Source organism: Lagenorhynchus albirostris, chromosome 18, assembly GCF_949774975.1.
Source record: "Lagenorhynchus albirostris chromosome 18, mLagAlb1.1, whole genome shotgun sequence".
NCBI lineage: Eukaryota > Metazoa > Chordata > Mammalia > Artiodactyla > Delphinidae > Lagenorhynchus > Lagenorhynchus albirostris.
Window position 1 is genome coordinate 21,236,128 of NC_083112.1, and position 26,534 is coordinate 21,262,661.

The following is a 26,534-nucleotide window of genomic DNA, read 5'->3' on the forward strand; positions in this document are numbered from 1 at the left end:
CCTGGTCCGGGAGGATCCTACGTGCCACGGAGCGGCTGGGCCCGTGAGCCACGACTGCTGAGCTTGCGCTCTGGAGCCCGCGGGCTGCAGCTGCTGAGCCTGTGTGCCACGGCTGCTGAGGCCCGCGCACCTGGAGCCCATGCTCCGCGGCAGGAGAGGCCACCGCAATGAGAGGCCCACGCACCGCAATGAAGAGTAGCCCCGGCTCGCCACAACTAGAGAAAGCCCACACACAACCAAAAATAAATAAATAAAAATTAAAAAAAAAAAAAAAAAAAAAAGGTGGGTTCTTGGGAGTTCCCTGGCAGTCCAGTGGTTAGGACTAGGCACTCTTTCAATGCCAAGGGCCCAGGTTCAATCCCTGGTCGGGGAACTAAGCTCCCACAAGCCACACAGTGGAACAAAAAATAAAATATATGTATATGTGTGTGTGTGTGTGGTGTGTGTATATGGGTTCAGTTAAATGTGTGCAAGTTATTAGTTCCCTAAGTGATAGCTCAGCCCCTCATATTTATCCTCAATGAAAACACACGGAGTTCTATTTGCCCATTCACATTATAATGGGAGGGCTTTCCTTTCTCAGGACAAAGCACCTGGTGAAATGTGGCCTCTGTAAGCATCCTCCAGGGTTGCTGGAGCTCATCTCCCACCTCCCTGGGGGCCCTGTTCCACTTATTCCCTCTCCCTCCTCCAGGATCCTCCCCACCCCAAAACCACCCTGTGGCATTCATACTCGCAGGCTCTCCTGCCACACTTCCCACCTCCTTCTCAGATTGCAATGTGGCTTCCTTCCACCCTCTTCATCAATAGCCCTCTCACCAAAAGGGGCCCAAGGGACATCTCTGTAGCTAAATTAAATGATGCTTTTCAATCAGCATCTTATAAAGCCTCTCTGTCTTTCCAGTATTTGCTATGGTCCACTCTTTGTCCTGCTTGCAGCCGTCTCCTCCCTGAGCTGCCATAACTTCACTCTCTCCAATTCCTCTTCTTTCTCTGCACATCCTACCTCTGTCCTCTGAGGGGCCCAGGAGTTCTGTCCTTCCTCTCTTCTCTCACGGCTCCACACACTCCCCAGATGAGCTCATCTACTCGCATGGCTTCAACTGTCCAAAGAGTCATGACTCCTAAATTCATGTTTCCAACACTGATCCCAAGATGCATTTCCAGCTGCTTCCCAGATTTTTCAATTCACATGTCCTACACCTACCACCAGAGCAAGTGTCTCACCCAACTAATTATCCTCCCTCTGCAAACAATCCGCTCTCCTCTTCTGTGTCCTAGACCAAGGAATGGTACCTCCATCTGCACACTGGCCAGAACCAGAAAGAGACACTAGCCCGTCTCCTCCTTCCCCACCACCCCTCATGTATGAGGTCGTACACTATGTCGATCCTCTGCCCTAAACAGCCTGCCTTCTTTCTCTCCACCCCCAAGACAATTCCTCAGGTCGGATCCTTGTCTCTGCTTCCTATGCGCCAGCCTGCTTCCACTGTCACTGCCTCTCTTTCTCCCAATGGCAGGCGGGAATGTTTGACAACGCAAACCTGATCATGTCAGTCCCTCTACTCAAAACCCTTCAGTGGCTTCTGTCTGCCACAGGTATAGTAAACTCACACTTACAGGTACCGGGCAGATGCTATGAGCGCGTGAGGCGGGCTGAGTCTAATTGCACACCTACGCTATGTGAGCGCCAGAGGTTTGGTGAACCAGAGGAAGCATCCTTAACACCAGTTACTATTATCATAAGTGACCCAATGTGGGCCCAGATGTTAGCTTTCTTGAGAAGATCGAATGGTTTTTATGTTCAACTTCTCGCATTTAAGACTGGCTCGACTGAAAGACAAAAACCTTTGGGGACCCGTGGGTGGGAGGGCTGTGAGACATCAGTTTGGGATCTGGACCTGGTCCTTCAAGATCAGATCCAGGGCCTGTTAGTCTGGGGTTGATGCCCTGCCTCAACCAGAGTCTAGTACTCGGCAGACGCCACTGTAATCCCGTTTGCACACCTGCAGTCCCCACTCAACCACAGTTCCTTCAGGGCAGGGGGCTGCTGCCGATTCCCATGTGTCCACCCAGATCCAGTCTCGCCCCTCTCCGTGCTGCTCTGTGCCGAGGCTGGCGCCATGGATGACACCACCCGGCTCCCCTGCCAGCTGATTCCAGCCAGTAGAAGATGGGAGAGAGGGAGAGAGGGAGGGAGGGAGGGGGAAGAAGCGGAGGTATTTCTTCCTCTCCCTGGGCACTAGCAAGGCATCTCTCAACAACTCCTGTTGGGTCCTTCAAGGCTCCAGCCCTAGTAGGCTCTGCTAACATCATTCCTGTCCTTGTCTCTCTGGTCCTAGGCTTGGTAACAATTTCTCATTTTGCTAGTTTCTAGGTACCTCAAAATCCTTTATTCGTTCCCTTAACCCTTAAGTAGCCCTTTCATTAATCTCCCTTCATTTAAACCACCCGAACGAACTGTTTCCTGCAGGGCCTCTGACTGACATAGGCAGGACCCCGCCTTACTCACTCTCCTATCCAGTGCCTGCAGTACACTGGTCGTTAAATGTTGGATTAAAGAAAAGCTGTTCACTGCAACTCTTACCTATGGAGAATATCATATCATTTTCATTATAGCAAAAACCTCAGTAATTCAGAATAACCCAGGGGAAGGGCTATTAAAACAAATGTAATTTTTGTATTATTATCTGTATTTGAATATAATGAAAAGTTTCACCACAACACTCGCTACATTAAAACACATATATAGAAAATAAAGTTGAAATGAAAAATGAAAAAAAAAAATCAACGATTGCTACTTGCTCTTGAATACACCCCAAACTTGTATTTTTTCTCTATGAAGTCTTAGTGTGAAGTCTGTTCATTTGAAAGTTCAGCACTGAAATATAAACACACGAAGGTCTACTTACCCTGAATACAGTGCTTTTAGGCCTTCCTCTCTGCCTATCCTCACTAACGCATGCAACGTTCCTCGATACCTGATTTCTTTAAAGTTTGCATCATTCTTCTGGCCTTGAATCTGGAGCCGTGTCTTGGTTAAATCAATTGGAAAAGTACCTTAAAATTTTTAAGAAGGAAACGTTTCACTTAATAGAAAGAAATTTCACTAAACAAAGGATACACAGGGATACATTACTGAGGAAACATTCAGACTATAACGTAAACTAAGAAACAGAAATGGCAGATACTCTGCAATCTTCCTATTTAAAAAAAAATTAGGAACCAAAAGATTTTTAAAAATCTTTTTAAAAATGCATAACTGTGTTTTCTGTACATTTTTATTTATGTCCCATCTTATTCTACCTAGGATTTGAGGAGGCTGCACTGCTATCAAAAGTAGGTACATGGAATGATTTACACAAACAGGAAATCCACTTTCAAATATAAGTTACTGGGAACTCCCTGGCAGTCCTGTGGTTAGGACTCAGCACTTTCACTGCTGGGGCCCGGGTTCAATCCCTTGTTGGGGAACTTAGATCCCGCAGGCCGCGCAGTGTAGCCAAGAAATAATAATAATAAAATAAAAATAAAATGTAAGTTACTATTTTTCACACTTGTGAAGGCTGATACGGGGTTCAACATGAACAGAGATAAATGCGTTTTCTAAAGGAATTTCTCACCTGTGTGTTACAGCCTAAAAGTGACTCTGTTAATGTAGGTAAAAACGTTTAATGTAGTACCTAAGAGATAGTCCATCCAAACATATAAACCCATACACAGTAACCTTGAGTCACTGTGTCGACGAATCTACACGGGGAGCCTAAGCCAGTGGTCGGTGGTTAATGTGCCTCAACCCCTCAGCCCAGGTCCCCACTGGCTCCTCAGGGGCAGCCTCTGTCCCAGGACAGCAGCGATTCAGCCCAACACCTGGCACTTGGCAGCATCTCAATCAACATGTGCTTTGTTTTGGTTTTGGCCACGCCACACAGCTTGTGGGATCTTAGCTCCCCAACCAGGGATTGAACCCGGGACCTGGGGCAGTGAAAGTGCAGAGTCCTAACCCCCCCACCCCCCCCCCACCCCCGCCGTCAATTAACATGTGCTGAATGAATGATCAGGGGAATAAACAAAGGAACAAATAGGATCTGACTGGAGCTGAGCGGATGAGGAAGTCACCAGCAGGACATGAACAACAGGCATGATTCGAACATGATGACACGATGACAGTCACTCGCCTCCGGCTCAGGAAGGCCCTGGGGCTCCCTAAACCTCTTTTAAAGCCAAAGGTGTTAACAGTGATGAAGCGGGGGAAAAGGACAAGGAGAACAGGACAGATGGCATCCAACAATGATGCATGAAACTTCCGTTTGAGCAACAGGTCCAAATGTCTCCCCACTGAACTTTCAACCCTAAACTGCTAATAAGCAGCCGAAGTCACTATTTCGTCTTAAAAGTATCGCAAAGGAAGAAAGAAATTGTGAATCCTGAGATTCAGTGTTTCATCATCTCACATTCTGTGCCTGAACTACACTCACACCATAAGTCTTATGACACCCAACGATCACATCCATAAGTTTCAGCCTCATCACGTACAGCAGGCAGCTGACCGGCCTCGCCCTGGGCTCCTTACCGCACTCCGCTGTGATGGAGGCCAGGCCTCCGTACACGAAGGGCTTCCAGTTCAGGGCTGACATGCTCACCGCTGTCCCTTCTCCTTTGTTCACAGTCGCATAGCCTCCAACAGGGTTTTTCCTGGACACAAAAGCAAGGTGTTTCAATGCTGTAACTTCTCACACAGGCAGTTTCTTTTTTTTTTTTTTTTTTTTCCGGTATGCGGTCCTCTCACTGCCGCGGCCTCTCCCGTTGCGGAGCACAGGCTCCGGACGCGCAGGCGCAGCAGCCATGGCTCACAGGCCCAGCCGCTCCGCGGCATGTGGGATCTTCCCGGACCGGGGCACGCACCCGTGTCCCCTGCATCGGCAGGCGGACTCTCAACCACTGCACCACCAATGAAACCCCAGGCAGTTTCTTCTTTAAGCTCGTGTTTCACTTGGAGTGAGCACTACCAGATGCTACCCCTGAACCCTGCCCTCACCCACACATGCACGGTTCCCAAGATGATCCTCACCTTATAAAGGAAAGCACCCCTATTTCCTAAACCCCAAATCAGTCGATCAGTTGCCTTAATTCTAACCCAGGCCTTAAATAAGCCGATATATTGATATCTTGATATGCGTTGATTAGTGTAGTACAATGGAGGTGATTTTCTGGGTAGTCCATGTTATCTTAAATCTGTTCTTCACTTAATAAATATTTGCCATTTGCTTGCCACTGTCTTAGTGAGTCCCTCCCAGGAGGTACTGGAGTCTTTCAGATACACAGAAGCAGAAAAATGTTGCAACCCAGTGTCACAAGCTAAAATGATAATTACTTAAAATGACCAAAATGAACCTGTAGTTTACAAATGTTAGCTCTCTTCTCTTACTCACGTTATGTTACTAGCTGTGAGGCGGCCCGGGATGAAGGAACGAGGCAGACTATGGAGTCAGAGCCTCATCACCCCCTTCCTAGTAAACTTCCTGTTAACCTCTAGGTTTTTAAATTCTCCCTCATCATCATCATAGTTGAAGCAGCCAATACAACCAATTAGGGGTAGAGTCCACACCTTTACTCATGCCTACTGTGGAAATTAAATACAAAAAAGACACTCACGGGAGGTGGAGTCAAGATACTGGTGTGAGAAGACGCAGAGTTAGTGTCTCCCCACAACTAGTGCACCTGCCTGGAGACTCTGACGCTCAAGGAGACGGGAGGGACCCCAAAGTGAACCAGTAGGATGTAGGGGTACTGAGGGGAGAGAAGGAGCGGAGGCCAGATCAGGAGAGGCAGGCGAGAGGGACTCTCCTGGAGCAGCGGGATAGGAGTGGAGGGCGATTGCCCCGCCCACTCAGGCCCCGGGAGCCTGCTGAGCTCCCAGGCCGGTACCCCTGCCAAACCCCATCCAGGCCAATACAAGAAAGTTTAACAAAGATCTAGAAGAACTAAAGAACAAACAAACAGAGATGAACAACACAATAACTGAAGTGAAAAATACACTAGAAGGAACCAATAACAGAATAACTGAGGCAGAACGAGTAAGTGAGCTGGAAGACAAAACGGTGGAAATAACTGCCAAGGAGCAGAATAAAGAAAATAGGATGAAAAGAACGGAAGACAGTCTCAGAGACCTCTGGGACAACACTAAACGCACCAACGTTGGAATATAGGGGTCCCAGAAGAAGAGAAAAAGAAAGGATCTGAGAAAATATTTGAAGAGATTATAGTTGAAAACTTCCCTAACATGGGAAAGGAAATAGTCACCCAGGTCCAGGAAGCACAGAGAGTCCCATATAGGATAAACCCTAGGAAAAATACACCAAGACACATATTAATCAAACTAACAAAAATTAAATTCAAAGAAAAAATATTAAAAGCAACAAGGGAAAAACAAAAAATAACATACAAAGGAATCCCCATAAGGTTATCAGCTGATTTTTCAGAGGAAACTCTGCAGGCGAGAAGGGAGTGGCAGGATATACTTAAAGTGATGAAAGAGAAAAACCTACATCCAAGATTACTCTACCCATCCAGGATCTCATTCAGATTCAATAAAGAAGTCAAAAGCTTTTCAGACAAGCAAAAGCTAAGAGAATTCAGCACCACCAAACCACCTTTACAACAAATGCTAAAGAAACTTCTCTAAGCGGGGGAAACATAAGAGAAGAAAAAGACACACAAAACCAAACCCAAAACAATTAAGAAAATGGTAATAGGAACAAACATATCGATAATAACCTTGAATGTAAATGGATTAAATGTCCTAAAAGACACAGACTGACTGCATGGATACAAAAACAAGACCCGGAAAATTTAAGAAAATTGAAATTGTATCAAGCATCTTTTCTGACCACAATGCTATGAGACTGGAAATCAATTACAGGAAAAAAAACTGTAAAAACCACAAATACATGGAGGCTAAACAGTGTGCTACTAAATAATCGAGAGATCAGTGAAGAAATCAAGGAAATAAAAAAATACATAGAAACAAATGACAACGAAAACATGACAACCGAAAACCTATGGGGCACAGCAAAAGCAGTTCTAAGAGGGAAGTTTATAGCAACTCAATCTCACCTCAAGAAACAAGAAAAATCTCAAATAAACAATCTAACCCTACACTTAAAACAACTAGAGAAAGAAGAACAAAGAAAACCCAAAGTCAGTAGAAGGAAAGAAATCATAAAGATCAGAGCAGAAATAAATGAAACAGAAACGAAGAAAAAAGCGAAGATCAATAAAGCTAAAAGCTGGTTCTTTGAGAAGATAAACAAAATTGATAAACCCTTAGCCAGACTCATCAAGAAAAAAAGGGAGAGGACACAAATCAATAAAAGTAGAAATGAAAAAGGAGAAATCACAACTGACACTGCAGAAATACGAAGGATTATAAGAGACTACTACAAACAACTATATGCCAATAAAATGGACAACCACGAAGAAATGGACAAATTCTTGGAAAGGTACAATTTTCCAGGACTGAACCAGGAAGAATTAGAAAATATAAACAGACCTATCACAAGTAATGAAATTGAAACCATAATTAAAAATCTTCCAACAAACAAAAGTCCAGGACCAGATGGCTTCACAGGCGAATTCTATCAAACATTTAAAGAAGAGCTAACACTGATCCTTCTCAAAGTCTTCCAAAAATTGCAGAGGGAGAAACACTCCCAAATTCATTCTACGAAGCCACCATCACCCTGATACCAAAACCAGAAAAAGATATCACAAAAAAAGAAAATTACAGACCAATATCATTGATGAACATAGATGCAAAAATCCTCAACAAAATACTAGCAAACAGATTCCAACAGCACATTAAAAGGATCATACACCATGATCAAGTGGGATTTATCCCAGGGATGCAAAGATTCTTCAAAATACACACATCAATGTGATACACTACATTAACAAATTAAGGAATAAGAACATATGCTTTCAATAGATGCAGAAAAAGCTTTTGACAAAATTCAACACACACTTATGATAAAAACTCTCAAGAAAATGGGCACAGAGAGAAACTACCTCAACATAATAAAGGCCATATATGACACATCCACAGCAAGCATCATACTCAATGGTGGAAAACTGAAAGCATTTCCACTAAGATGAGGAACAAGACAAGGATGTCCACTCTCACCACTATTATTCAACATAGTTTTGGAAGTCCTAGCCACGGCAATCAGAGAAGAAAAAGAAATAAAAGGAATACAAATTGGAAAGGAAGAAGTAAAACTGTCACTGCTTGCTGATGACATGATACTATACACAGAAAATCCTAAAGGTGCTACCAGAAAACTACTAGAACTAATCAATGGATCTGGTAAGGCTGCAGGAAACAAAATTAATGCACAGAAATCTCTGGCATTCCCATACACCAACAGCAAAAAATCAGGAAGAGAAATTAAGGAAACACTCACATTTACCACTGCAACAAAAAGAATAAAATACCTAGGAATAAACCTGCCTAAGGAGGCGAAAGAGTTGTACTCAGAAAACTATAAAACACTGATGAAAGAAATCAAAGATGACATAAACAGATGGAGAAATATACCATGTTCTTGGATTGGAAGAATCAATATTATGAAATTGACTATACTACCCAAAGCAATCTACAGATTCATTGCAATCCCTATCAAACTACCAATGGCATTTTTCACAGAATTAGAACAAAAAATTTTACAATTCATATGGAAACACAAAAGACCCCAAACAGACAAAGCAATCTTGAAAAAGAAAAATGGAGTTGGAGGAATCAGTCTCCCCATCTTCAAACTATACCACAAAGCTACAGTAATCAAGACAGTATGGTACTGGCACAAAAACAGAAATATAGATCAACGGTACAAGATGGAATGCCCATAAACCCACGCACATAGGGGAACCTAATTTACAACAAAGGAGGCAAGAACATACAATGGAGAAAAGACAGACTCTTCAATAAATGGTGCTGGGAAAACTGGACAGCTACATGTAAAAGAATGATATTAGAACACTACCTAACACCATACACAAAAATAAACTCCAAATGGATTAAAGACTTAAGACCAGACACTATAAAACTCTTAAGAGTAAAACATAGGAAAAACACTCTTTGACATAAGCCACAGCAAGATCTTTTTTGACTCACCTCCTAGAGTAATGGAAATAAAAACAAAAATAAACAAAAGGGACTTAATTAAACTTAAAAGCTTTTGCAGAGCAAAGGAAACCATAAACAAGACAAAAAGACAACCCTCAAAATGGGAGAAAGTATTTGCAAATGAAACAACAAAGGAGTAATCTACAAAATATACAAACAGCTCATAGAGCTCAATATCAAAAAAACAAACAATCCAGTTAAAAAATGGGCGGAAGACCTAAATACACATTTCACCAAGGAAGGCATACAGATGGCCAAGAGGCACATGAAAAGATGCTCAACATCACTAATTATTAAAGAAGTGCAAGTCAAAACTACAATTAGTTATCACCTCACACCAGTCGAAATAGCTATTATCAAAAAATCTAAAAACAATAAATGCTGGAAAGAGTGTGGTGAAAAGGGAACCCTCCTGCGCTGTTGGTGGGAATGTAAATTGATACAACCACTATGGAAAACAGTGCGGAGGTTCCTTAAAAAACTAAAAATAGAATTACCATATGACACAGCAATCCCACCACTGGCCATATACCCTGAGAAAATCGTAATTCAAAAGGAGTCATGTACCACAATGTTCACTGCAGCACTATTTACAACAGCCAGGACATGGAACAAACCTAAATGTCCATCGACAGATGAATGGATAAAGAAGATGTGGCACATATATACAATGGAGTGTTACTCAGCCATAAAAAGAAACAAAATTGAGTTATTTGTAGTGAGGTGGATGGACCTAGAGTCTGTCATACAGAGTGAAGTAAGTCAGAAAGAGAAAAACAAATACCATATGCTGACATATAATATGGAATCTAAAAAAAAAAAATGGTACTGATGACCTAGTTGCAGGGCAGGAATAAAGATGTAGACATAGAGAATGGACTTGAGGACACGGGGTGGGAGGGCGAAGCTGGGGCGAAGTGAGAGTAGCATCGACATATATACACTACGGAATGTAAAATAGTTGGCTGGTGGGAAGTAGCAGCACAGCACAGGAAGATCGGCTCAGTGCTTTGCGAGGACCTGGAGGGGTGGGATAGAGAGGGTGGGAGGGAGGCTCAAGAGGGAGGGGATATGGGGACACATGTATGCATATGGCTGAAGGGCTTTGTTGTCCAACAGAAACTATCACAATATTGTGAAGCAATTATACTCCAATAAAGATCTATTAAAAAAAAAAGACACAAATGTTGCCTTCCATCCTCCTTTCCTTGTATAGGTCCTCACTCACTGTGACATATATGCACGCACCTGCCACAGCCAGGCCCCCCACATTCATTCCGCGTTCTGCAGTTTTATGCAATTTCCGTCGGCAAATCTGGCCTTGCGCCAATTAACAGGAGACACATGGAAATTAGCACACTTCTCTGTACATACTATCAACTCTAATTCTTGTCAGTTTAAAATAAAATCCTAATTTACTATAGTCATTGGCAAGCAATATGCCCAATGTTTTTACTTCCGCACGTTTGGGAGTGTTCCCAAGTCTGTATTTCCCAGGAGACCTACCACAAGTCACCACTGCCAAGAACGTCACTTCACAAGATGGACAAGGGGCTTCCTTACACCAAGAGAAAACAAAGGAACTCAAAAAGGACCCTAACAGACATACAGATACCTGTTCCTCATCTACAGACATTAACCAAATTCAGAGTGGTTACAGATGACTAAGGTAGAAGGCTCCCTGAGCATGGAACTTAAAAAATCATCATGTTTTATGTATTTCAGTACCAAAGAACAAGTCCTGCTCCCCAAAACTCATCTCACTATTAGCCTTGAAAAAGTTTAATATCTGTGCTTAATTCTTAGCCTTACTAAATTCATAACTAAGGGAACGATTAACACTATAAGTTACAGACTATAAAACACATTAATAATAAATCCAATAATTCATTACTGTCCTCAACCCATTCTTGGGTTTTGCCGAGTCCAAGTTAAAAAGCAAAACAGGGCTTCCCTGGTGGCGCAGTGGTTGAGAGTCCGCCTGCCGATGCAGGGGACACAGGTTCGTGCCCCGGTCCGGGAAGATCCCCCATGCCGCGGAGTGGCTAGGCACGGCCGCTGAGCCTGCGCGTCCGGAGCCTGTGCTCCGCAATGGGAGAGGCCACAACAGTGAGAGGCCCTCGTACCGCAAAAAAAAAAAAGCAAAATAACTACATAACGTTAGTGTCTGGAAGCACTGTAACTTGCCGTTACAAGTGTTCAACATAAATGATTTCAGTGGATCCCCCCTCAAGTTTGGGATAGGACAGAAAAAGAGACAAGGAAACCCAGTTTCAGGAAGGCAACTTGTCCAAGGCCACATGGCTGATGGGGCAGAAGTGGACCTCCAACCCCCAAATGCTTTGATCCCAAGTTTAGTGTTCTTTCTGCTACCACCTGAGGCTGGACATGATCAAAAAGGAGTGATGGCATTTTAATTAAGGAGAAAATATTACCAAGCACCTTGGAAAAGGTACTACTGATAAGATGTACCTTAGAAACAATGAAAATGTGCTTTAAGAGAAAAGTCTTAAGAGAAAAATATATAGTCAGAAGGTAGTCAATCTAAACATTTATAATTAATTTTTCCAATACACAGTATACAAAGATAGTATTCGTATTTTTTCCCAAAGTTTTTTTACTGAGGTGAAATTCATGTACTGCAAAATAAACCAGGGAAGTCCCTGGCGGTCCAGTGGTTAGGACTGGGCACTTTCACTCACCGGGCCAGGGTTCAATCCCTGGTCCTCTGGTCGAGGAATTAAGATCCCACGAGCCGCACGGTACAGGCAAAAACAAACAAACAAAAATAAAATAAACCATTTTAGCAAATAATTCAGTGGCACTTAGTACATTCTAATTTTGTACAACCGCCATCTCTAGCTAGCCCCAAAATACTCCAGCACCCCAAAAGGAAACCATTAAGCAGTTCCTCTCCATTCCCCCTCCCCCTAGCCTCTATGATTCTTATTTTCTTGGCTGTGATACTATACATGCATCAAGCATCTCTGTGGAACACAAGACTCCTTATTAGTAGTTCCTAACCTGGCTGAGGAGCTTCTTAAAAGTAGACACACAGATGCCCCGGCCACTGAATGAGGGAAATCCTAAGCATCAAAGAGTCAAATAAATGATGGCCTTGGAACACGTATCACTTAAAATTAGGTAGTTGATTAGGTAGTGTTGACATTATAGCCGGTTCTTCTTGGCATTCACCTTATTTAGTAGAGATTTTTTTTCCTACAGTGTATACATAAACGTATATGTACAAAATAGACACACACACACAAGATGTCCTCTAAAATGTCAGCAAAAATGTTATTCGGAATGGGATTACAACTTCTGATCTCTAATTAGAAACAAAACATTTTTTAGAAACTATGTTGTCGGGGGCCTTCCCTGGTGGGGCAGTGGTTAAGAATCCGCCTGCCAGTGCAGGGGACACAGGTTCGAGCCCTGGTCCGGGAAGATCCCACATGCCGCGGAGCGACTAAGCCCATACACCACCACTACTGAGCCTGTGCTCTAGAGCCCGCAAGCCACAACTACTGAGCCCGTGAGCCTAGAGCCTGCGCTCCGCAACAAGACAAGCCACCGCAATGAGAAGCCCACGTACCGCAACAAAGACCCAACGCAGCAAAAAATAAATTTATTTAAAAAAAAAAAAAACTATATTGTCATGTGACTTCATGCCATCTCATCCATTAACTTTCTGATTTCCTGCCAATACTTTTGCCAGTTTAAGTTTAATGAGATCTGGCTACTTTTTCTTCTGTTGGTTTTGATATTAAATTTTTAGTTAGTTATAATATTAAAACCCAGAGGTTCTGGGTTATACTCATATGAAACTACTCAAGTAGAGCTCGACCTTGTTGTGGAATTGCCTCCCAGGGTTTTGAATCACATGGGATGAAGCACACACCCATTAGTTCCTATTCAGATATTACCCCACAATAACTTATCTTCCACAAACAAGGGTCCCCCCTCCAGTATCCCTGGTTAAACTGTAAGAAAGTACAGTCTATTCACTACAATGTTTAAAAGTTAACCAAGACGAGGGTAAATTAACTTTGGGGCTCTTCTCTTTTCCTTTCCCAAAGCTAGGACTAGCTCCCTGAGCAGTTAAGACTACCGTGCCTTCCCAGGTTACTGTTTGCAGAGTCAAATAAAGAATAAGTAAGCTGTTCTGGCCAGGGCAAGCGGTGAAGGGCTTCAGTTATCTTGGGCTGAATTCTCTGTTCAGTAAACTAAACCACTTCTTTGTTTTTGAGCTCTTTGAGGGGTTCTCCTCACACACATTCCTTAACTTGCCAGCTCAATTTTTGGGAAAAATCCCAACGCTACTCAAGTGTCAAGACTAACAGGCCAACACAGTCAGGGAGACAGATGTGTCCCTTAGCGATCACTAGTGTCTGAGCAGCAGCTCAGCCTGAGACTCAGGGAAGGAAGGGCTTACAACCTGCAAAAGTTCCAGCTTCCGGCACGGAAGTGGCTATTGATCGCTTGCTACTTTGTTCTCCTCTTGGGGCCCTACCTTCTAGCCAAACTAAAACCCAGAGACCACCTCTCTGTGCTGCACTATGAACACAATACTGTCATTATTAATACCTGACATGTCAGGTACTGCTATATGTCTTCCACATGAAGGATTTTATTTAACCTTCACAAGCCTATGAAATAGGTATCATTATCTCATTTCACAATTGAGGAAAGACAGCCTGAGAGAGAGGAAGTGACTGCCTAGTCACACAGCTAGGAAGTACTCAAACTGAGCTCTCCCTGAGGCAAAGCTGATCCTCCCTCTACGTACTACAAAGCCAAACGCTATTTACCAAAGGCTGTTAAAAATACTGGCACAAATAACAAGAATACAGTAAAAAGCGGTGGGTGGGAGGGTAGTTAATCGACATATTCAAAATACAGGTAGGGTTTTCCCGAGCGGGATGTTCAAAAATTTTTATCTATTTAACAACCAAAAAAAGTGTTTTCTGAGCGGAAGTGTCTATACAAATTAAGAACTACAAAGGATTCTCCCTACACCTAAGATATATGCTAAAGTTACGTTCCTCTCTACTACATTTTCTATAACAGCATTTATTTTCTCCTTACCTCATCTATACAGCTACAAAGAGAGGGAATTAAAAACAGTAATTGCTGCTGGAACTTCCGAAAGCTTTCCAAGTTTCTCTTATATAATCAATTCTGGCTAAGTTCTTTCACTTTTACTGTGCTCCCTTTTCAGTCCCCAATCTTAAACCCCAATCCAGTCTCTAAACTTCTGCGCGCTCATAAATCTTTGTTCCTCGCAGGGCTGCCTTTCATGGCTTTTTCCTATTTCTCATTCTTTTTAAAGGTACGGGGCGAAAAATAAGCTCATCAGACTAATAACACGTGGGATTTGAAGGGAATCTTAGAAATTTATCTTATTTCACGTGAATTAACTAAGTCCATGGTCACAGAGCTTGGCAGCAGCAAAGTCAAGAACAGAATTCATGCCTTTCAACTTTCCTCGCCAGAGGAGGAGGCCGAATCTCGACTCTTGCAGGGCAGTTCGACACGTTTTGCTATTCCTGCGCAGGAACAATGTCATTTCAACTGTTTTACACGAAATTACTCACACCTAGAATTACGCTAAAATCCAGAGCTGCATTAACTTTCCGAGCAAATGAATTCAACCGGTCCTTGCTAACGTGAGCCAGCCTGGTATGTTCCAGGAGCAATTCAAAGTACAGAAAGCCTTTTCCCATAGTAGGCAGCTCACGGATGCCCGGGCTGCACGCTCTTGAATGAACCGCAGGTGTGAGGGATGCAGAGGCAGGAGAAACGCACCTCGGCGGCAAGGGCACACACGCCGAGATGCCAGACGGGCCTCACGCCTGATCTCGGTGACGCTGGAAGAGAAATCACCCCCTACGCCACTGAGTGATGAGGGCCGGGAGCCGGCTCTCCTGCAGAACCGGCCCGGCCGCAGGCAACTGCAGCCCGAGGAGCAGGGCCCACGCCGGAACCTCGCGCCCCACCGAGCCAGGCCCCGCAAACGAACCGGAGAGCAGAGGTGGCCCCTGGGTAGGGCCGCCGGCGCCGGGGCTCTCCGGGACCGCGGCCGACCAGGGGGGCAGCGCGGCCGACCAGGGGGGCAGCGCCGCCGCGTTGGGGCCGGGAGTTCCGCGCCAGTGGTTCTGGACACCGGGGGGCAATGGAGGGCGGGCCGGAGCAGGGGCGACCCGGAGCAGGCGCGGAGCGGCCAGCGCGGCCCCAGCCGGGAAGTCAGACACTTACCGGGTGGCGGCTGCCCTGCACCTCCTACTCCCCAGGCGCAGCAGCAGCCGTTTCCAGCAGCCGCACGGGAACTGGAGGAAAGGTTGGGGAGCGGCGGGGGCGGCCCAAGAGCCCGCGCGCAGCCCCGCCCCGCCCTGCGCGGCCCCGCCCGCAGCCTTGGCTCCCATTGGCCGATCCCGGCACAGGCCACGCCCAGGTCGCGCGCCCGGCAGCCGGCGGAGAAGGGCAGCAGAGGGAGTGGACTGCGGGACTCCGGCTCGCCGCTGGCGGGGGAAGGAGCTGTCCGGACTCGGTGACGCCTCCGACGGCCTCGAGGTCAACTCTGCGGTGAAAGAGAAACTTAAGAGCCACGGAAGAGCCTTCTCAGGGTGCTGATTCTTTTTGCTCACGTGAACCTCTGCAGTCAGAAGGAAGTAAACTTGCACTCCTTTTTTTAAAAAGTCAGCTTTTTAGTGTGAAAATTTATAAACCGACTGAAGACTTAAACAGTATACCCTGCACTAAATTAAATGCTAACATTTCACAGTATTTGCGTTCTCTCTCACTGTATAGTTTTTTTATTACCCCGAACCATTGGAAAGTTGCAAACAACACTGCTTCACCCCCAAAATACCTCGGCATTAGAACATGCAAGAAATTAAATACCATTTCAGTCAAATCCAATATACTGTCCATATTTAAATTTCCTTTGTTGTCCCTAAAGGTCTCACACACACACATTTTTTTTTTCCAATTCGAGATCTACCCAGGATTCGTTGCATTTGATTTCATGCCTCTCTGTACAAACTCCTTTAGTCTACTACCCTAGTACTAGTACTCTCACTTTAAAAAGAATCGTTTGTTAACGCAAGTTCGTGGGCAGAGGCACAGCGAGGCCAAACAAACTGAAACATCAGTTTGGAGCAGAGAAAAGCTTATTGCAAGGAGACAGGCGGCTCACGCCCTAAAAGCAACGAACTCCCCAAAAGGGTTTCAGCAAAGCACTTTTAAAAGCCAGGTGAGGGAGGGGGCGTCGCTGGGAATGTGATTAGCTTGTGCACAGTTCTCTGACTGGCTGACGGTGAGGTAGCAGGGTGGTGTCACAGGGGTCAACAGTATCTGTCCTCAGGCTCCAGGAGGACTGGGGCTAGTTGCTCACAGGGGTTGTCAAGTAATTAACATCTTCCATTTGTTGGAGGGGGGGCGGGAGGGGGTGTTCACGTCTGCAAACAACTCAGGAAGTGTGCATCAAATACTATTATCTAGGTTCTTCAAAGAGGACCAGCACAGAGGAGATGGGGGAAGGCCTGTCCCTGGAAGGCCCCCATGGGGTCCTGCTCCGTTACACTTTCATTACTTTGACATATTTGAAAAGTCCAGGCCAATTGTAGACTATATCAGTATGGGTTTATTGAACTGTTTCTTCATGGTTAGATTCAAGTCAAACTTTTTAGTAAGAAAAGTCGGAGGTGATGCTATCTACTTCCATCAGCAGGCGCAGTATCCTTTTGGCCTATTATCCGTGATGTCAAGCTTGATCACTTGATCAAGGGTGGTCTGGTAGTTCTCTCCACAAAGATCGTCTCTACCTCTGCAACAGATATCTGCAATGCTAGGCTGAAACCAGATGAGTATTTTCACCCAATAGGGGTAGCAAACACATAGCACAAACGTTATAAAATGGAGATTTTCTAATGCTATCATTCCTTCTCCGTTTATTAGCTGGCATTCCTTTCTAAAGAAGAGGACTCCCGCCCCCCACTTTCTCCTTTTCTTTTTTGTTTCTCCTCCCCTTCACAATTCCCCTCCCCCACCTTCTTCTGAATAACAGTGTGAACTGGCATTCTTTTAAAATTCAATTTAATTAAATTACTGTAATCAAATACCATTATTATTTGTTGTGCTCAAATTGCCCTTTTGTGAGCCGTGGAAGCCCCCTACCCGGCTCCTTTTTCCTTACATATATCCTATCAGTTTTTGAACATTACCTTGCTTTCTGACCCAGGACCTCCCAAGCTCTCCTTGCATTTTCTCTGCCTTATGCAGAGAAACCTTAGTTCCTTTTAGTAGGAAATGGTACTTGGAAAACTAAATCTGAGTGTTTGCTACTGGGATGTCATTTCTTCTAGGCCCTTTCAGTGGACCAAGTGTATATGTATTCATATAGATATAAAACAGTAAACAGGGCTTCCCTGGTGGCGCAGTGGTTGAGAGTCCGCCTGCCAATGCAGGGGACATGGGTTCGTGCCCCGGTCCGGGAAGATCCCACATGCCGCGGAGCGGCTGGGCCCGTGAGCCATGGCCGCTGAGCCTGCGCGTCCGGAGCCTGTGCTCCACAACCGGAGAGGCCACAACAGTGAGAGGCCCGCGTACCGCAAAAAAAAAAAAAGAAAAAAAAAACAGTAAACAGTATAGTCTTTACCCAAATATATTTTAAAATCATGAGTTCATACTGATAACCCCAATTAAAAATTCAACACCGCAAGGTTCATTCTAGTCTTCCTCTTTCCATATTTATATCTTTTTTCTACCACAAAGTAACCCTGGTTACTAACAAAAAGATATGAAATATGATGTCAAAAACAGTAAACATGGCAGGGGTAAAAATGCAGGAAAATGCTGGTTCCCATCAGCATCAATATATTTACTCATTTATTCTATCCTACAATATACACAAAAGAGCTGAGACTTCAGTACTAATACCAGCAGCAAAACTTCTAAGTTCAGGATTTCTTTGCAGTTCTCTTTATCTTTATAAATACGGCCCTTCTCAACGATGTGCAATATATGTGATATATTGTTAGGTTTGTTATTTTTATTTGCATAATTTTAGTTTGCTTTTTTCATCTTTCTTATCTAGTTTGTTTTTGTTTTTGTTTTTTTTTGCGGTACGCGGGCCTCTCACTGTTGTGGCCTCTCCGGTTGTGGAGCACAGGCTCCGGACGCGCAGGCTCAGCGGCCATGGCTCACGGGACCAGCCGCTCCGTGGCATGTGGGATCTTCCCAGACCGGGGCACGAACCCGTGTCCCCTGCATCGGCAGGTGGACTCAACCACTGCCCCACCAGGGAAGCCCCTAGTTTTATTTTTTGAATGTATAAAGCATTCACCTGGTTCAAAATCAAATCTTACAAATGTTTTATTCAGAGGAAGCTCTCCCTTCCTGTTTCCTGCACTCTGTTCCCACTCACCTCCTATCACTAACCATTGTCATTAGTTTCTAGTTTATTCTCCCATTCCCCCCCCAAAATTAAGAATATTTATTTATTTGTTTGGTATCTATTGCTGTATAATTATGCTTTGCAGCTTAAAACAACAAACATTTATTACCTCACAGTTTCTGTGCATCAGAAATCCAAGAAGAGACTTCCTTGGTGGCGCAGTGGTTAAGAATCCACCTGTCAATGCAGGGGACACGGGTTCGAGCCCTGGTCCGGGAAGATCCCACATGCCGCGGAGCAACTAAGCCCGTGCGCCACAGCTACTGAGCCTGCACTCTAGAGCCCGGGAGCCACAACTACTGAGCCCACGTGCCACAACTACTGAAGCCCATGCGCCTAGAGCCTGTGCTTTGCAATAAGAGAAGCCACCACAGCGAGAAGCCTGCGCAACGCAACGAAGAGTAGCCCCTGCTCACCGCAACTAGAGAAAGCCCCCGTTCATCAACGAAGACCCAACACAGCCAAAACTAAATAAATAAATAAATTTTTTAAGAAAAAGAAAATAACGAAATCCAAGAGGGCTTAGGTACCTACCTCTGGCTCCAGGTCTCTCGCAAGAATGCAATGAAGATGGCACCTGGGGCTACAATCCTCTCAAGTCTGGACTGGGGGAGGATCTGCCTCCAAACTCACTCAACCTGGCTGTTAGTTGGCCTCAGAAGATCCTCTTTCAAGCTACCTTACGTGACTGTTGGCAGATTTCAGGTCGCTGCTGGCTGTCAGCCAGTGAATTAGTTTCTTGGGGCTGCCTTAATAAATTACCACAAACAGGATGGTTTTAAAAAAATGGCGGGTTCTTTGTTATACAGCAGAAACTAACACAACGCGGTAAAGCAATTATACTCCAATAAAGATGTTTAAAAAAAATGGGGGGTTTATTCTCTCACAGTTCTGAAGGCTAGAAGTTCAAAATCAAGATGTCAGCAGGGAAGAATCCTTTCTTGCCTCTCTCCAAGGCTTCTAGCAGTTACCAGCTGTCCTTGGTGTTCTTGGCTTGTAACTGCATAACTTTCGTCTCTGCCTCTGCCTTTACATCACATTGTGTGTGTGTCTCTGTGTGTCTGTGTCCAAATTTCCTGCTGCTAAGGACACCAGTCGTTGTATTTGGGTCCACGCTAATCCAGTATGACATTGGCTTAACTTGATTGCAGTAGCAAAGACCCTGTTTCCAAATAAGGTCACTTCACAGGTACCAGGTGGATTAGGACTTCAGTATGTCTTTCCGGGAGACACAATTCAACCCACAGCCACCGAAAATATCAGTTTCTTGCATCGTGGTTTCTCAGTAAAACTACTCACAACATGGCAGCTTGCTTCGCACTACAGAGAAAAAGGAAAAAAGAGAGAGAGATTCCAGCATGGAAGGCGCGGTCTTTTTGTAACATAATTTAACAGTGACATCCCACTACTTCTGCTATATTTTACTTGCTTTTCTAGAGTCAGTAAGTCCAGCCCACACTCAAGGGGAAAGGATTACACAATAGGCAATGATCGGGGGGCCATCTCAGAGCCTGCCTGCCACGATTTATATATTTTATTTTACTTCCCCTTTTTTCTTCCATGAAAGGTAGCACATTTTATGCTTCCTTGCTATTTTCGCTGTTTAACAATAGATAATGTATCCTGTAAATCACTCTGGAGTATAACTGAGCAGGACCCTATGGGGCCTTCCCAGGACAGACCCTTCCCCCATCTTCTGCTTTAGCTCCTCCCTGAAGCACCTAGATAACAGTTATCTGATGCACATTTCCTGAGTTGTTTTACAGATGCTAAAACCCCTACCAAATAGAAGACTTTAACTACATGATGACCATGAGCACACAGCCCCCAGACCTACTGGCGCCTAAGGATGGATCCTGTTGACCCCTGTGACACCGCCCTCACCATCAACCAATCAGAATTGTGCATGAGGGCTTCCCTGGTGGCACAGTGGTTAAGAATCTGCCTGCCAGTGCCGGGGACACGGGTTTGAGCCCTGGTCCGGGAAAATCCCACATGCCGCGGAGCAACTAAGCCCGTGCGCCACAACTACTGAGCCTGCGCTCTAGAGCCTGTGCTCCGCAACAAGAGAAGCCACCAGAATGAGAAGCCCGTGCACCACGAAGGCTTCGAAGAGTAGCCCCCGCTCTCCACAATTAGAGAAAGGCTGCGCACAGCAACGAAGACCCAATGCAGCCAAAAATAAATAAAATAAGTTAAAAAAAAAAAAAGAACTGTGCACGAACTGATCACACACCCTGTGACACCACCCCCGCCCACCTTGCCTTTAAAAATGCTTTCCCGGGAATTCCCTGGCAGTCCAGTGGTTAGGACTCCGTGCTCTCACTGCCGAGGGCCCAGGTTTAGTCCCTGGTTGGGGAACTAAGATCTCACAAGCAGTGTGGTTCGGCCAAAAAATAAATAAACAAAAATGTTTTCCTGAAACCCACTGGGGCGCTCGGGTGTTTTGAGCACTAGCTGCCCTGGACTCCTTGCTTGGCACCTGCAATAAATGTTGCAATTTCCTTCACCACAACCCTGTGTCCGTAGATTGGCTTTACTGCAAGCAGGTGACCCAAGTTTGACTCGGAAACAAAATCAGTGCCCAGTACTACATTCATTATTTTGTAATAACCTATAAGGGAAAAGAATCTGAAAAAGTATGTATATGTATAACTGAATCACTGTGCTGTACACCTGAAACTAACATGACGTTGTAAATAAACTGTGCTCCAATTAAAAAAAAAAAAAAGACAGTTCCCAGAGGCCTTTCTCATCCTTCATTACTACAGCATAGTTCTCCCTCATGTGGATGGACCCAGGTTATTTAACAGTTAGCTTCTTGTAGTGTGATAGGCAGAATTCTAAGATGGCCCCTAAGATCCTTGGCCCCTGATGTGCACATACCTTCTCCTAGTTATTCAATCAAACACTAATCTAGGTAAGTCTGTGAAAGGATTTTGCATGTATATTAAAGTCCCAGCGACTTCCCCAGCGGCACAGTGGTTAAGACTCCATGCTCCCAATGCAAGGGACCCGGGTTCGATCCCTACTCAGGGAACTAGATCCCGCATGCATGCCACAACTAAGGAGCCTGCCTGCCACAACTAAGACCCGGTGCAACCAAATAAATTTTTAAAAATAAAAATAAAGTCCCAAGTCAGTTGCCCCTATGATAGGGAGATTATTTAGTGGGCCTGACCTAGTCATATGAGCCCTTTAAAAGCAGAGAATTTTCTCTAGCTGGTCACAGAAGGAAAGTCAGAGCTTCAAATCACAAGAAGGATTTGACACACCGGCTTGACAATGAGGCTTCACACGGCAAGGAATGAGGGTGCCTCTAGGAGCTGAGAGCGTCCCGAGCTGACACCCCACGAGCATCCTCAGTCCTGCCACCACGAGAAACTGCATTCTGCCAGCAATAAGGATGACTCTGAAGCAGGTTCATCCTGCTGAGTTCTCTAGATGAGAACTAAACCAAGCCGGCACCTTGATTTCAGCCTCGTGATACCCTGAGTGGAGAACCCAGCCACACCACGCCACACTTCTGATCGACTACTAAATGGGTGTCACTTGAAGCTAAACTTGTGGTTTTATATTATGCAGCAATAGAAAACGAATAAATGTGGCATATAGTTGGTTTGCAATCTTTTGCTATGACAAATAGTGAGATAATGAAGAAACTTTTGCATATATTGTCTTCATTGGAGGAGGTATAGCTTCAGGGTAAATTCCCAGAAGTGGGATTGTTGGGTCAAAAAGCAAATGCGGGCTTCCCTGGTGGCGCGGTGGTTGAGAGTCCGCCTGCCGATGCAGGGGACATGGGTTCGTGCCCCGATCCGGGAAGATCCCACATGCCGCGGAGCGGCTGGGCCCGTGAGCCATGGCTGCTGAGCCTGTGCTCTGCAACGGGAGAGGCCACAACAGTGAGAGGCCCGCGTACCGCAAAAAAAAAAAAAAAAAAAGCAAATGCATGTGTACAAAACCTGCATTTATTGATGCAAAGCATTCCTCCAGGTATCTTTATATTCAATGGTTCATTCAAGCCAAAAAATGTGTTATTTCCATTTTATAAATGAGGAAATTGAGGTTTCAGGAGGTAACTGGTCTATGCCAGAGACCAAAGCCCCCTCTCTCTCATTCCCTTTTCCAGTTTCTGTAGCTCAGGCTCCAGGCTGGGCTTAAACAACCCCAATTTCCACTCTCCAACTTGAGCTCTAAGTGAGACCCTGGAGTTTCGTCAACTCACTGTTTTGATGTCAGCACAGTTTAGACCTGTTTGAGGTTTCACATGAATCCTGCCATAAAAACAAACGTACGTGTGCATTGAGATTGCAATGTGCACACTGTTTTTTGCAGTTGTGGCATCTTGTTGACATCGAATATGACTTTGATAAATAAATACCAGTTCCTGAAAAAACCAAAACGAACAAACAAACAAAAAACCAAATGTAATCCCCAGGCTGTGGAGAAAGTCATTGGAATGCTTTCCTTTCTAGGGCAGGGAAATAAGAACATGACTTTTTCTACCCTAGCTCTCACCTTACCAAGTCCTTTCCAGACTCATGACTGTGTGACACACCCTTTCCTATAGATTCTTAGACACCCAAACTCCACTATTTTCCCGTGCCCCACCAGCCTCTGCTAGTAGGCATATCATCCTTAGTAATACACAGATAATATCCAGTAATTTATATTTAGTATGAAGATCCCTTTCAAGAATGAAGATCCGTCTGTAATACAAACTAAATTTTTAAAAATCTTGGAGTCCCTGGGTTGTGCGATCAGATCGATCTAAGATGGCGACTGTGGAACCGGAAACCACCCCTACTCCTAATCCCCCACCTACAGAAGAAGAGAAAACAGAATCTAATCAGGAGATTGCTAACACAGAACACTATATTAAACATCCTTTACAGAACAGATGGGCACTCTGGTTTTTTTTAAAATGATAAAAGCAGGGCTTCCCTGGTGGCGCAGTGGTTGAGAGTCTGCCTGCCGATGCAGGGGACACGGGTTCGTGCCCCGGTCCGGGAAGATCCCACATGCCGCGGAGCAGCTGGGCCCGTGAGCCATGGCCGCTGAGCCTGCGCGTCGGGAGCCTGTGCTCCGCAATGGGAGGGGCCGCGGCGGTGAGACGCCCGTGTAACACAAAAAAAAAAAAAAAAAAAAAAAAAAAGATAAAAGCAAAACTTGGCAAGCAAACCTTCGGCTGATCTCTAAGTTTGATAACTGTTGAAGACTTCTGGGCTCTGTACAACCATATCCAGTTGTCTAGTAATTTAATGCCTGGCTGTGACTACTCACTTTTTAAGGATGGTATTGAGCCTATGTGGGAAGATGAGAAAAACAAACGAGGAGGACGATGGCTAATTACATTGAACCAACAGCAGAGACGAAGTGACCTCCATCGCTTTTGGCTAGAGACACTGCTGTGCCTTATTGGAGAGTCTTTTGATGACTACATTGATGACGTATGTGGAGCTGTGGTTAATGTTAGAGCTAAAGGAGATAAAATAGCAATATGGACTACGGAATGTGGAAAGAGAAGCAGTTACACATATAGGGAGGGTATACAAGGAAAGGTTAGGATTTCCTCCAAAGATAGTGATTGTTTACCAGTCCCACGCAGACGCAGCTACTAAGAGCGGCTCCACCACTAAAAATAGGTTTGTTGTTTAAGAAGACACTTCCTGAGTATTCTCATAGGAGACTGCGTCAAGCAGTCGAGATTCGGGAGCTGAACCAAAGCCTCTTCAAAAGCAGAGTGGACTGCATTTAAATTTGATTTCCATCTAAATGTTGCTAAGATATAAGAGACGTCTCATTCGCCTTTGTCTTGTACTTCTGTGTTCATTTTTTTTTTTTTTTTTAATTTTGGCTAGAGTGTCCGCTATCCCAATCAAAGAATTACAGTACACATCGTCCCCAGAATCCATAAATGTGTTCCTGGCCTACTCTGTAATAGCTTAAAAGAATTAACGATTTACAAACACATTTGACCCATCTACAATATTAAAGAATTTGCATTTCTATACCTTACAAGAGAACGATTCTGTTTATGTTCCATTGTATGCAGAAGCATATTTTGCTGGTTTGAAAGAGTATGATGCATACAGTTTTCTAACAATTTTCTTTGTTTCTTTTTACAGCACTGTCTGTGCTGTACTCTTGCTGATGGCTGCTAGATTTTAATTTGTTTCCCTACTTGATAACATTAGTGATTCTGATTTCAGTTTTTCATTTGTTTTGCTTTTTTTTCCTCATGTAACATTGGTGAAGGATCCAGGAATACGACACAAAGGTGGAATAAACATTAATTTTGCGCATTCTTTGGTAATTTTTTTTGTAACTACAAAGTTTTGCTACAAATTTATGCATTTCATTCAAATCAGTGATCTATGTTTGTGTGATTTCCTAAACATAATTGTGGATTATAAAAAATGTAACATCATAATTACATTCCTAATTAGAATTAGTATGTCTCTTTTTGTATCTTTATGCTGTATTTTAACACTTTATTATACTTAGGTTATTTTGCTTTGGTTAAATAATGGCTCAAGGGCTTCCCTGGTGGCGCGGTGGTTGGGAGTCCGCCTGCAAATGCAGGGGATGTGGGTTCGTGCCCCGGTCCGGGAGGATCCCACATGCCGCGGAGCGGCTGGGCCCGTGAGCCATGGCCGCTGAGCCTGCGCGTCCGGAGCCTGTGCTCCGCAACGGGAGAGGCCACAACAGTGAGAGGCCCGCGTACCGCAAAAAAAAAAAAAAAAAAAAATGGCTCAAGTAGAAAAGCGGTCCCATTCATATTAAGACAGTACAAAACTATAAATAAAATGTGTACAGTGAATTGTCTTTTAGACAAAAAAAAAAAAAAAATCTTGGAGTCCCTATAAGATGGATGGTGGTACTTTCAGCATCTATCAAGAAAATTCACACCGAACTTGAGGACCCTCTGAATAACCTTGGGTTCCCCCAAGGGTCCTGATCCACGGGTTGGAAATCACTGCTCTAGGGAATAGTAACATGGTTACATCATTATAACCAGTTTTGAAACAACAAGAATAACAAAAAAGAAACGTTAAGTCAAGAAACAAATCTACTAACTACTCAGTGCCAGTCCCTGCTAAACACAGCTAATTTCTCACCTATTCTTTGCTCTCACCTTTGCCCTGTAACAGCCCTTCGTATGTGCGTTTTATCTGACTACAGTCAAGACACCCAGATGGCAATATGGAAATGAAGACCTGAATTCTACTCAATCTTGGCCAAACTGTATTAGCTCTCCGACCTTGATTAATTAATTTCTCTAAGTCCTCAGTTGCAAAATGCAAACAATACCTCCCTTACAGAATGTTAAATGAGGTGATGTGTGCAAAAACACACTCTGTAAAATGTAGGTGCTGTGGAAATATCTTCTAAATTCATCTGGCTATGTCACTCATGAGCTTAAAATTCTTCCTTGTCTTCCCAGTGTCTTCAGAATCAAGGATAAGCCCTTAGCCTGGCAGAGAAGCCCCTCCCTGTGTGGTTTTTAGAGCTTCCAGTCACAGGAATCAGTTCCCCACTCTCCCCTGTTCATCTGCCTCTCAACCCTGCGTTCTAAAGTCTGGCCATCTCAAGGAGCTGGACTCTTCACCGTAGTTCCATTTCGGCCCTTTATTAGCACATTGTGTATGCCACTGTTTAGAACAGTAAGGTCCTCAAACAAGCCACAGTCTATAAGTTGGGCTATGCCAGGCCTCATGAGGAGGCAGCAAGAACCATTCGTCACCCACATCTTGGTTTTCATCATCTTGGTAGTTACATTTGTACTGTGATGAAGAACAAATGATTTGGAATCAGCTAGAATTTAATAAGTGTGTATGCAACTAACTTAAACTACAGGAATGATATTGATAGATTGTAATATGGCCC

At 44.4% G+C, this 26,534-nt stretch overlaps 1 protein-coding gene and 1 pseudogene across 6 annotated transcripts in view; one reads left to right on the forward strand and one right to left on the reverse strand.

The window, feature by feature from the left end:
- The window catches only part of SLC25A30 (solute carrier family 25 member 30), a 42,794-nt gene extending 27,206 nt beyond the window's left edge, over positions 1-15,588 (reverse strand). For 5 of the 6 annotated variants that reach the window (XM_060129441.1, XM_060129439.1, XM_060129442.1 and 2 more), the window contains exons 1-3: positions 15,443-15,588; positions 4,574-4,695; positions 2,913-3,060 (exon numbers count right to left, since the gene is read on the reverse strand). In XM_060129441.1, coding sequence (XP_059985424.1) covers positions 2,913-3,060; positions 4,574-4,637 — 212 coding nt within the window. In that variant the 5' untranslated portion in view covers positions 4,638-4,695; positions 15,443-15,588. Of the gene's footprint in view, positions 1-2,912; positions 3,061-4,573; positions 4,696-14,992; positions 15,251-15,442 lie in introns of those variants that run through there. The other variant, XM_060129438.1, reaches the window with a different exon arrangement.
- A 7,815-nt stretch (positions 15,589-23,403) lies between these two features.
- LOC132508664 (eukaryotic translation initiation factor 4E-like) lies at positions 23,404-24,622 on the forward strand (annotated as a pseudogene).
- Positions 24,623-26,534: the final 1,912 nt, after the last annotated feature.